The 11,280-nt window shown below is 43.2% G+C and overlaps 1 protein-coding gene across 2 annotated transcripts in view; it reads left to right on the top strand.

Moving 5' to 3' along the window:
- cnksr1 (connector enhancer of kinase suppressor of Ras 1) overlaps window positions 1–10,288 on the top strand; it is an 83,281-nt gene extending 72,993 nt beyond the window's left edge. Inside the window, exons 17-22 of one of the 2 annotated variants that reach the window (XM_042325564.1) lie at window positions 3,969–4,042; window positions 7,330–7,400; window positions 7,529–7,543; window positions 7,824–7,941; window positions 8,621–8,802; window positions 9,264–10,288. In XM_042325564.1, coding sequence (XP_042181498.1) covers window positions 3,969–4,042; window positions 7,330–7,400; window positions 7,529–7,543; window positions 7,824–7,941; window positions 8,621–8,802; window positions 9,264–9,701 — 898 coding nt within the window. In that variant the 3' untranslated portion in view covers window positions 9,702–10,288. The remainder of the gene's footprint in view (window positions 1–3,968; window positions 4,043–7,329; window positions 7,401–7,528; window positions 7,544–7,823; window positions 7,942–8,620; window positions 8,803–9,263) is intronic. The other variant, XM_042325565.1, reaches the window with a different exon arrangement.
- The last annotated feature ends 992 nt before the right edge of the window (window positions 10,289–11,280 follow it).

An 11,280-nucleotide genomic window follows, 5' to 3' on the forward strand; every position in this document is an offset into this window, starting at 1 on the left:
AATAAATGGAAATGTCCGTACTGTGAGACGCCGAAGACTGTGCTACAGGAAGACATGATTGACAACTGATCATCCTCGCAGTGGCAGACCATGTGTAACAACACCTGCATAGGATCGGTACATCCGAACATCACACCTGAGGGACAGGTCCAGGATGGCAACAACAGCTGCCCGAGTTAAGCCAGGAACGCACAATCCCTCCGTCAGTGGTCAGGCTGTCCGCAATAGGCTGAGAGAGGCTGGACTGAGGGCTTGTAAGCCTGTCCTCACAAGACATCACTGGCAACAATGTCGCCTATGGGCACAAACCCACTGTCGCTGGACCAAACAGGACTGGCAAAAAGTGCTCTTCACTGACGAGTTGCTGTTTTGTCTCACCAGGGGTGATGGTCGGATTCGCGTTTAACATCAAAGGAATGAGCGTTATACCGAGGCCTGTACTCTGGTGCGGGATAGATTTGGAGGTGGAGGGTCCGTCATGGTCTGGGGCAGTGTGTCACAGCATCATCGGACTGAGCTTGTCATTGCAGGCAATTTCAACACTGTGCGTTCCTCCTCCCTCATGTGGTACCCTTCCTGCAGGCTCATCCTGACATGACCCTCCTGCATGACAATGCCACCAGCCATACTGCTCATTCTGTGTGTGATTTCCTGCAAGACAGGAATGTCTGTTCTGCCATGGCCAGCGAAGAGCCCGGATCTCAATCCCATTGAGCACGTCTGGGACCTGTTGGATCGGAGGGTGAGGGCTAGGGCCATTCCCACCCAGAAATGTCCGGGAACTTGCAGGTGCCTTGCTGGAAGAGTGGGGTAACATCTCACAGCAAGAACGGGCAAATCTGGTGCAGTCCATGAGGAGATGCGCTGCAGTACTTAATGCAGTTGGTGCCCACACCAGATACGGACCGTTACTTTTGATTTTGACCCCCCTTTTTTGTTCATGGACACAATATTCCATGTCTGGGGAACTTGTTCAGTTTGTCTCAGTTGTTGAATCTTGTTATGTTCATACAAATATTTACACGTTAAGTTTGCTGAAAATAAACGGAGTTGACAGTGAGAGGACTTTTTTTTTTTTTAGTAGGCCTAGCCTGTAGAAAGCTGATGGGATCCACCTATTTTCAATAGAGGCCTATTCTATTCTACGCAATTGCATAGCCTGAAGAAATATTGCGCAACATTAACTCATGGGCACTCGTGATTTAGATTTTTTATTACATTTGCATTGATGTCCGAGTGATTAGAGGGACAATAGAGTGCTGAGTACCAGACAGTTAGCGAGTTTGGTAGGCTGCTAATGACCACCAGCAGCATCTGAGCTTGGAGAAGCCTAATAACCATGACTAAACAGTCACATGGAATTTGACTGCTGTCATGACTCGTGACCGCCGGTGTGGTGGTAATACGGTCACCGTAACAGCCCTGTATGTCACATTAGGTTTTATTGAACAAACTGGAACATTATGATGGTATATGGGTTGTTTGAATCCACTTCCACTCCTCTATAATCACTGCTGTGTGACAGAATCAACAATAGATTGAATCTCTCCATCCCACTCACTAAGTCTTGCTCTGAAACATTTATACAGCTGTTATCCCTGTCTCTGCCACGGTCTGGTGCTATCTCTCTCTCTCACGCACACACAGGCACATGCTTAAAGCAGAGCCTTTATCTCTCCCGCACAGACCGCACATGGTTTGATCACATGTCGGTAAGGTAAAGCGAGGTATGAGTACTGACTTCTGAGCATATGCTATAGTCTTCGCTGCCACCTTCTAGTGGATTGTTAGTGCTACAGAAATAGGCAGATAATTACGTATGTTTTTTTTTTTTTGTTCCAGTTTAAAATAAAGACTTGTGGGCATTAGCTGAATTTTCTTTTCTGAAATGATCCCAGTGGGGTAGTTGGTTGGTTGCTTGGAGGAAATTCAACGTGCATAACTGTACATTAAGACAAAGTTTTCCCAGTAGCCTGCTTTAGCCTCACAGGCATTCGTTCAACATGTGGTATTTTTCGGAACTCTTCCCTCCAGTGTATTCTCCTCGTTTCTAATGAGTGCTAGAAGCTGCCTGATGGCCCGGTCCGTGTTTATAAAGCTCTCAAAGTAGGAGTGCTGATCTAGGATCAGTTTCCCCCTGTCTGTGTATTCATATTCAATATGATCTTTTAAAAAAAAGCTCCATTTTTTTTTTTTTTACAATACAAAACATCCACATACAGTTGAAGTCGGAAGTTTTGCATGCACTTGGTTGGTGTCATTAAAACTCATGTTTCAACCACTCCACAAATTTCTTGGTAACAAAACTATAGTTTCGGCAAGTCGGTAAGTGCATGACACAAGTAATTTTTCCAACCATTGTTTAGACAGGCTATTTAATTTATAATTCACTGTATCACAATTCCGGTGGGTCAGAAGTTTACATACCCTAAGTTGACTGTGCCTTTAAAAAGCTCTGAAAAATCCAGAAAATCATGTCACAGCTTTAGAAGCTTCTGATAGGCTAATTGACATAATTTGAGTCAATTGGAGGTGTACCTCTGGATGTATTTCAAGGCCTACCTTCAAACTCAGTCCCTCTTTGCTTGACATCATGGGGAAATCAGCCAAGACCTCAGAAAAAAAATTGTAGACCTCCACAAGCCTGGTTCATCCTTGGGAGCAATTTACAAACGCCTGAAGGAACCACGTTCATCTGTACAAACAATAGTACGCAAGTATAAACACCATGGGACCACGCAGTCGTCATACCTCTCAGGAAGGAGACACGTTCTGTCTCCTAGAGATGAACGTACTTTGGTGTGAAAAGTGCAAATCAATCACAGAACAACAGCAAAGGACCTTGTGGAGATGCTGGAGGAAACGGGTACAAAAGTATCTATAACCACAGTAAAACTAGTCCTATATCGACATAACCTGAAAGGCCGCTCAGCAAGGAGAAGCCACTGCTCCAAAACTGCCATAAAAAAGCCAGACTACAGTTTGCAACTGCACATGGGGACAAAGATCATACTTTTAGGAGAAATGTCCTCTGCTCTGATGAAACAAAAATATAACTGTTTGGCCATAATGACCATCATTATGTTTTGGAGGAAAAAGGGGGGTGGGGGTGCTTTGCTGCAGAACGGGCTGGTGTACTTCACAAAATAGACGCTATCATGAGGGAAGAAAATTACGTGGATATATTTAAGCAACATCTCAAGACATCAGTTAGGAAGTTTAAGCATACTTCCAAAGTTGTGGCAAAATGGCTTAAGGACCTCAAAGTCAAGGTATTAGAGTGGCCACAAAGTCCTGACCTCAATCCTAGAAAATAGAGAATTTGTGGGCAGAACTTAAAAAGCTTGTGCGAACAAGGAGGCCTACGAACCTGACTCCGTTACACCAGCTCTGTCAGGAGGAATGGGCCAAAATTCACCCAACTTATTGTGGAAGGCTACCTGAAATGTTTGACCCAAGTTAAACAATTTAAAGGCATTGCTACTAAATACTGAGTATGTAAACTTCTGACCCACTGGGAATGTGATGAAAGAAATAAAAGCTGAAATAAATCATTCTCTACTATTATTCTGACATTTCAGTCTTAAAATGAAGTGATGATCCTAACTGACCTAAGACAGGTAATTTTTACTAGGATTAAATGTCAGGAATTGTGAAAAACTGAGTTTAAATGTATTTGGCTAAGGTGTATGTAAACTTCCGACTTCAACTGTACAACCGACAACATACAGACGCACTCGAACATACACAACATTACCCCTGCCCAGACCCACCTGCTCACACCCCCATCTCCAGCACCGCATCACTCTACACCACTTGGCCTCAAACTACACCATTTTGTTTCTCTCCACCGCCCACACTCACTCAGCATTTAGATAATACAGCAGTTGACCTTTCCATCTAGATCAGTACTCCTAATAGCTTAATGAATACAAGCCCTGGAGTGAATGCTGTCTCTTCCTCTGCAGGTGGATCAACTGTCTGATTTCAGCCATCCAAAAACACAAGAAGTTCCACAAAGGGCCACCGGACAGCGAAGAGGGTAGGAGAAGCTTTACATGAAATCTTGAGATTTTGATTGGATGAAGATATGTATTTTGTCACCATTTTCCATCTTACCGTTGTCCCTGACAGTAGCCAAATCAAAAAATACATTAGAGGCTGGTTTCCCAGCCTACTACTGGACTAGTTTAAATGGAGTTTCTCCATGATTTTGCTTATCTTTGTCAGGGTAACCAAACAAATGTGTTTAAAAAAAAAGAGAGAGATTAGATTTAGATACAGTTGAAGTCGGAAGTTTACATATACCTTAGCCAAATACATTTAAACTCAGTTTTTCACAATTCCTGTCTTAGGTCAGTTAGGATCACCACTTTTATTTTAAGAATGTGAAATGTCAGAATAATAGTTGAGAGAATTATTTATTTCAGCTTTTATTTATTTTATTTTTATTTCCCAGTGGGTCAGAAGTTTGCATACACTCAATTAGTATTTGGTAGCATTGCCTTTAAATTGTTTAACTTGAGTCAAACATTTGGTCAAACATTGGGTGAATATGGGCCCATTCCTCCTGACAGAGCTGGTATAACTGAGTCAGGTTTGTAGGCCTCCTTGCCCGCACATGCTTTTTCAGTTCTGCCCACAATTTTTTTTATAGGATTGAGGTCAGGGCTTTGTGATGGCCACTCCAATACCTTGACTTTGTTGTCTTTAAGCCATTTTGCCACAACTTTGGAAGTATGCTTGGGGTCATTGTTCATTTGGAAGACTCATTTGCGACCAAGCTTTAACTTCCTGACTGATGTCTTGAGATGTTGCTTCAATATATCCACATAATTTTCCTTCCTTGTGAATCCGTCTATTTTGTGAAGTGCACCAGTCCGTCCTGCAGCAAAGCACCCCCACAACATGATGCTTCACGGTTGGGATGGTGTTCTTCGGCTTGCAACCCTCCCCCTTTTTCCTCCAAACATAACGATGGTCATTATGGCCAAACAGTTCTATTTTTGTTTCATCAGAGCAGAGGACATTTCTCCAAAAAGTATGATCTTTGTCCCCATGTGCAGTTGCAAACCATAGGCTGGCTTTTTTATGGCGGTTTTGGAGCAGTGGCATCTTCCTTGCTGAGCGGCCTTTCAGGTTATGTCAATATAGGACTCGTTTTACTGTGCTATTGATACTTTTGTACCGGTTTCCTCCAGCATCTTCACAAGGTCCTTTGCTGTTGTTCTGGGATTGATATGCACTTTTCGCACCAAAGTACGTTCATCTCTAGGAGACAAACCATCTCCTTCCTGAGTGGTATGACGGTTCCCGTGGTCCAATGGTGATTATACTTGCATACTATTGTTTGTACAGATGAACGTGGTACCTTCAGGCGTTTGGAAATTGCTCCCAAGGATGAACCAGACGGAGCTTGTGGAGCTCTGCAATGGAGCTCTACAATTTTTTTCTGAGGTCTTGGCTGATTTCTTTTGATTTCCCCTTGATGTCAAGCAAAGAGGCACTGAGTCTGAAGGTAGAACTTGAAATACATCCACAGGTACACCTCCGATTGACTCAAATGATGTCAATTAGCCTATCAGAAGCTTCTAAAGCCATGACATAATTTTCTGGAATTTTCCAAGCTGTTTAAAGGCACAGTCAACTTAGTGTATGTAAACTTCTGATTTCAACTGTATATATGTATATACAATAATCAAATCAAATGTTATTTGTCACGTGCTAAATACAACAGGTGTAGACCTTAGCGTGAAATGTTTACTTACAAGCGCTTAACCAATGCAGTTTTTAAAAAATAGTTTTGTTTTTACTAAATAAACTAAAGTTAAAAAATTCAATAATAATACTTGTATTATTATTATTATTATTATTATTATTATTAACACAATAAAATAACAATAACGGTACAACAATCTATACTGGTACTGAGTCAATGTGCCGGGGTACAGGTTAGTCGAGGTAATTTCTACATTTAGGTAGGGGTAAACTGACTATGCATAAATAATAAACAGTTAGTAGCAGCAGTGTAAAAACAAAGTGGGGTGTCAATGCAAGTAGTGCGGTTGGCCATTTTGATGAATTGTTCAGCAGTTTTGTGGCTTGGGGGTAAAAGCTGTTAAGGAGCCTTTTGGACCTAGACTTGGTTCTCCGGTACCGCTTGCCGTGCGGTAGGAGAGAGAGAACAGTCTACGACTTTGGGCCTTCCTCTGACACTGCCTAGTATATAGGTCCTGGATGGCAGGAAGCTTGGCCCCAGTGATGTACTGGGCCGTACGCACTACCATCTGTAGCGCCTTACGGTCGAATGCCGAGCAGTTGCCATACTAGGCGGTGATGCAACCGGCCATGATGCTCTCACTGGTGCAGCTGTAGAACTGTTTGAGGATCTAGGGACCCATGCCAAATCTTTTCAGTCTCCTGTGGAGGAAAATGTTTTGTTGTGCCCTCTTCACAACTTTCTTGGTGTGTTTGGACCATGATAGTTTGTTGGTGATGTGGACACCAAGGAACTCTCGACCCGCTCCACCACAGCCCTGTTGATGTGAAAGGGGGCGTGTTCGGCCCTTCATTTCCCGTAGTCCACTATCAGCTCCTTTGTCTTGCTAACGTTGAGGGAGAGGTTGTTGTCCTGGCACCACACTGCCAGGTCTCTGACCTCCTCCCATAGGTCATCTCATCATTGTCTGTTATAAAACAAATACATAGATAAAATAATGTGTATATATATACCTAGTACCAGTCAAAAGGTTTTTTTCTTTATTTGTACTATCTTCTACAGTGTAGAATAATAGTGAAGACATCAAAACTATGACATAACACACATGGAATCATGTAGTAACTGAAATAAGTGTTAAACAAATCTACATTTATTTTATATTTGAGATTCTTCAAAGTACCCTTTGCCTTGACAGCTTTACAGACTGTGGCATTTCATTTTTAATACGTCCATTTTGAAGCATGTTCTAAAAACCTGTTTTTGCGTTGTCGTTATGGGGTATTGTGGGTCGATATATATTTTTTTCAAATCCATTTTAGAGTAGGGCAGTAACGTAACCAAATGTAGAAATAGTCCAGGGATCTGAATACTTTCCGAATGCACCGTATATATTAATAATAATGTATGCCATTTAGCTGACCGTTTGTTATCCAAAGCCACTAACAGTCGTGTGTGCATGCATTGTTTCCCGTATCGGTGTCCCCAGCAGGAATCGAACCCACGACCCGTGGCGTTGTAAGCGCAATTGTCTGGACAGCTGGTATGGACAACTGGAAATAATAATAATAATGCTAAGGTTGATTGATTTATTTTTTTGTCTTTATGGACAGATTGTTACAGTGAGACCGAGTCAGAAGATGAGGGGTCTTCTCCTTCTCCACACAGAAACAAGATCTACACGGTGAGGAGAACCACACACAAACACATGCATTGTTTCTGTCTTTTTGTGTTTTGTTGTCTGTCTTATTCTGCACTGTACTATTCTTCTTCTTATTTGATTTGTTTTTTTTGTCTCTTGTTACTTGCCAGGCCATCATCGTACCGGTAAAATAACAATTTGTTCTTAACCGACTCAGTTTTTTCTCGTCAGAGGACATGCTCAGGAAAAAAATATTGGCTCTAGTAATGCCGTAGAATAGAGGTCCAAGTCAGAACTCTCCCTAAGTCTGCCACACTTACCTGTTCTCTGTTTCTGGTTACTCGTGCTCTCTCGCTCTCTCTATCACTCTCACTCTCTAGCCCTTTCCCTCCCTCCATCCACTCATTAAAAAAAAGCAAGTGATGTTCCATACTAATCTAATGTGTTGTGTTTGATGGACACCAGAAAACCCTGTCTAACACACTGCCTCGGGCCAGGAAGGGCAAGGACAAGGGCAAGGACAAAGAGAAGAAGGACAAGATGCACGTTCCTGGTCCATCCACAGGGCGCAGCAGAAGCCCAGGTACTGTATGGTGGAGCGCAACACTTCTGTTTCACCACAAGGTGGAAGAAGAGAGTCATATAGGCCTATAGGGGGTTCCATTGATGGATACGTTTTCATTTCTACCAGATGGCCCCAATGTTCTGGGGGCTTCGCCAGCTTCATCATGGCTGTTGTCTGCCTGTCTCTCCCCAGTGTCTTCAAATTGTGCCACCAGGGATTCTATAATGTGTTTATTTGTCTGCCTCCTTTGTGTCATGATATATAATAAGCCCCCCTCTTTCTCAATAAGTTTTATTGGTGTCGAAAGCATGACAAAATACAATGCCAAAAGTGTTAGTTTAGCGGTACCCAATGTTTTTTTTTTTTTTTTTTTTTTTTTCAAAGTTAGGCAGGAAAAGGACGGAAGAAGTGGTGAGGTTTTGGATATAGTGATGTGGGATTTTGTTTTGTATCATGAGGTAGAGGGCAAGGTGAGTATGCAGCACAGGGAATATTTGTTTTTAAAGAGGGGTGGGGGTGGGGTGGTGCAGTTTTAATGAAATGAGGATGTATCATTAAAGAAAGACAAAAGGCCTCTCTCTCTCTCTACGTCTCTCTCTCTCTACGTCTCTCTCTCTCTCTACATCTCTCTCTCTCTACATCTCTCTCTCTCTACATCTCTCTCTCTCTACCCCTCTCTCTCCCTCTCTCTCCCCAGGAGCTCCGGAGGATGAGATGGGCGTGCTGTTCCACCGGCTGAATGAGGGTGGCGTGTCCCTGATTGGCAGCGACAAGCTCACAACTCACGACCACTTCCGCAAGTCTTTCATCCGGCGCAACAAGAACCCGGTCATCAACGAGAAGGCCCACACGCTCCGCGTGCTGCAGAGCACCCTCAAGGTTCGGGTCGACCCTCCGAGTTCAGAGCCTCTTCAGCTAAGCAGTGTCCCCTGAACTTGACCCACATCGCTACTTATGTGTACTCCTTATTTGAACGCTTTTGTATAAGTGACCTATATGGGGATTGTATCCACAAGTAGTCTCACTTTTGACCAATGGTATGCTCTTATTGTTGTCTTAATTTGTTCTCTTTCATACAATTTGAGCCGTTTCTAAATTGGGTTGTCTTTGAAAGAAGATCTCTTTCCACAAGTGGTTTTCCCCATGACCTAGAATGTTGTGAAAGGAACAGGCATAGCAGCAGGAGGTATGGCCCGGTCTGTGTGACTTCACCTGGAAAAACTCCTGGCCCCAGTTCACGTAGCCAGGGAAAACTCCTGACCCTCATTATAGTGTACTAATATAAACATTTCATTTACTATTATGATGTGAATGACCGTCTGTTCTGAATGTGCTTCTAGGATAAAGAGGCGGAGCTCCAACTCATTAACAAGGTTCTGGAGGACTCTGATCTGACGTCGCAAAAGTACCGCCATTGGAAAGAACATAACGAAGACCTTCACCTGGTGATCGAGAAACTGGCTGTCCAACGGGCTAAAGCTGTAGCCACGGCAAGGGTGGGGCATAAAGAGGACCAGGACACACCCCCCGAACCGTCGCCCGGGAAGCAGGTCGCTGTGGAGACGGGGGGGTGTGTGTGTGGACTGAGCCTTAGTGACGGGGAGATGCTGGTGGATGCGGAGCCGTTGTTGTCAGGCCCGGTGAAGAATGTGGGTGACTTGGATGTAGAGCCACAGTCCGAACAGTCATCGACTGCTGAGAGCAGCACAGACCAGCAGAGCAGCAACACAGCCGACATAGCTAGTCAAGCTAGCCCAGATAATTACTTCTACATATGAGACACCAATGGACTGATCTGATGATGGTTTTTCTAGTTTCCATCAATGATTATTATAAGGGCCTGGTGTTTTTCCCAACCATATGACCTATGTGTGGCCCCTCAGGATTTTTGCTTGGTTTTTGTTGATAGGAAAGACGGGCTTTGTCTATCCAAACCTGAATTCGGTATTCATATAACAAAAAACGAACAATTTTGCCAAGTATCACTCTATTGATAGATATATATATATATATATATATACTGTATTCATGGGATATTATGGGCTGTCTTAGTTTTCTATTATTGCAGATTTTAAAGGAGATTTTACAGGTAAATGATATCTATGTGCTTTATGCCTGTTATGTACATAGAATTTTAAATGTCATGTAACAAGATGTATTGGCGTTTTTAAACTTAGATTGTATGTATTTTTGCACAGAATAAGGTCCGATCTTGCCACATTATGAAAATTGTTATTATAGATCAAAGACAATTATTCATTTTAATCTGAGGTTAACATTGAAGACTGTTCCAAGATGTGTTCCCAAGTGTGTGTGCGCGTACGTGCTTGTGTTTGTCCAATGCATCTTGAATACACTGATGGTACAAAACATTAGGAACACCTTCCTACTATTGAGTTGCTTCCCTTTTTGCAACAGAACAGACTCAATTCTTCGGCATGGACTTTACAAGGTGTCGAATGCTGGCCCATGTTGACCCCAATGCTTTCCCACAGTTGTCAAGTTGGCTGGATGTCCTTTTGAGTGCTGGACCATTCTTGATACACACTTAGAAACTGTTGGGTGTGAAAACCCCAGCAGCATTGCTGGTCTTGACACACTCAAACCGGTGTGCCTGGCACCTACTACCATACCCTGTTCAAAGGCACTTCAAACTTATGCGCATTCACCCTCTGAATGGCAATACACAATCCATGTCTCTGTTGTCTTGAGGCTTAAAAATCCTTCTTTACCCTGTCTCCTCCCGTTCATCTGAAGTGTATTTGACGAGTGACATCAAGGAGGGATCATGGCTTGCACCTGGATTCACCTGATCAATCCATGTCCTAATGTTTTGTACACTCAGTGTAAATTGATTCAATATATTCTGATGGAGCAATAGCGATCCTCACTGGTGACTGAGCAAGCGACTGCTGTAAAGAACAAATGATGAACGCATACATTTGATAAAAGTTTCATGATCTATTTCAAGTAGCCATTGTCCTACACTCTTAGAACAAAAGGGTTCCAAAAGGGTTAGGTCTCCATAGGAGAACCCATTGTGGTTCCAGGGAGAAAGAGCCCTTTTTGGTTTCAGGTAGAACCCTTTTGGGTTCCATGTCGAACCCTCTGTGGAAAGGGTTCTACATGGATCCAAAAACAGTTCTACCTGTAACCAAAAAGGGTCCTTCAAAGGGTCAAAGACCATCTTCAGTCCACCCCCCCCCACCCCAGCCACCCACCCACCCAGGCAAGTAGAGCGACCCGGCCGGGTGCAGAGTAAGCTGGGGGGCAGCTTATGATGAGGTCTGTTGGGGGGTGTCTTCTCCAGCTGTGTGTGTTGTGATGTCCTATGTGATGATGAAACTGTCAATAAAA

The sequence above is a fragment of the Oncorhynchus tshawytscha genome, linkage group LG08 (genome assembly GCF_018296145.1).
Source record: "Oncorhynchus tshawytscha isolate Ot180627B linkage group LG08, Otsh_v2.0, whole genome shotgun sequence".
NCBI classification, from domain to species: Eukaryota; Metazoa; Chordata; class Actinopteri; order Salmoniformes; family Salmonidae; genus Oncorhynchus; species Oncorhynchus tshawytscha.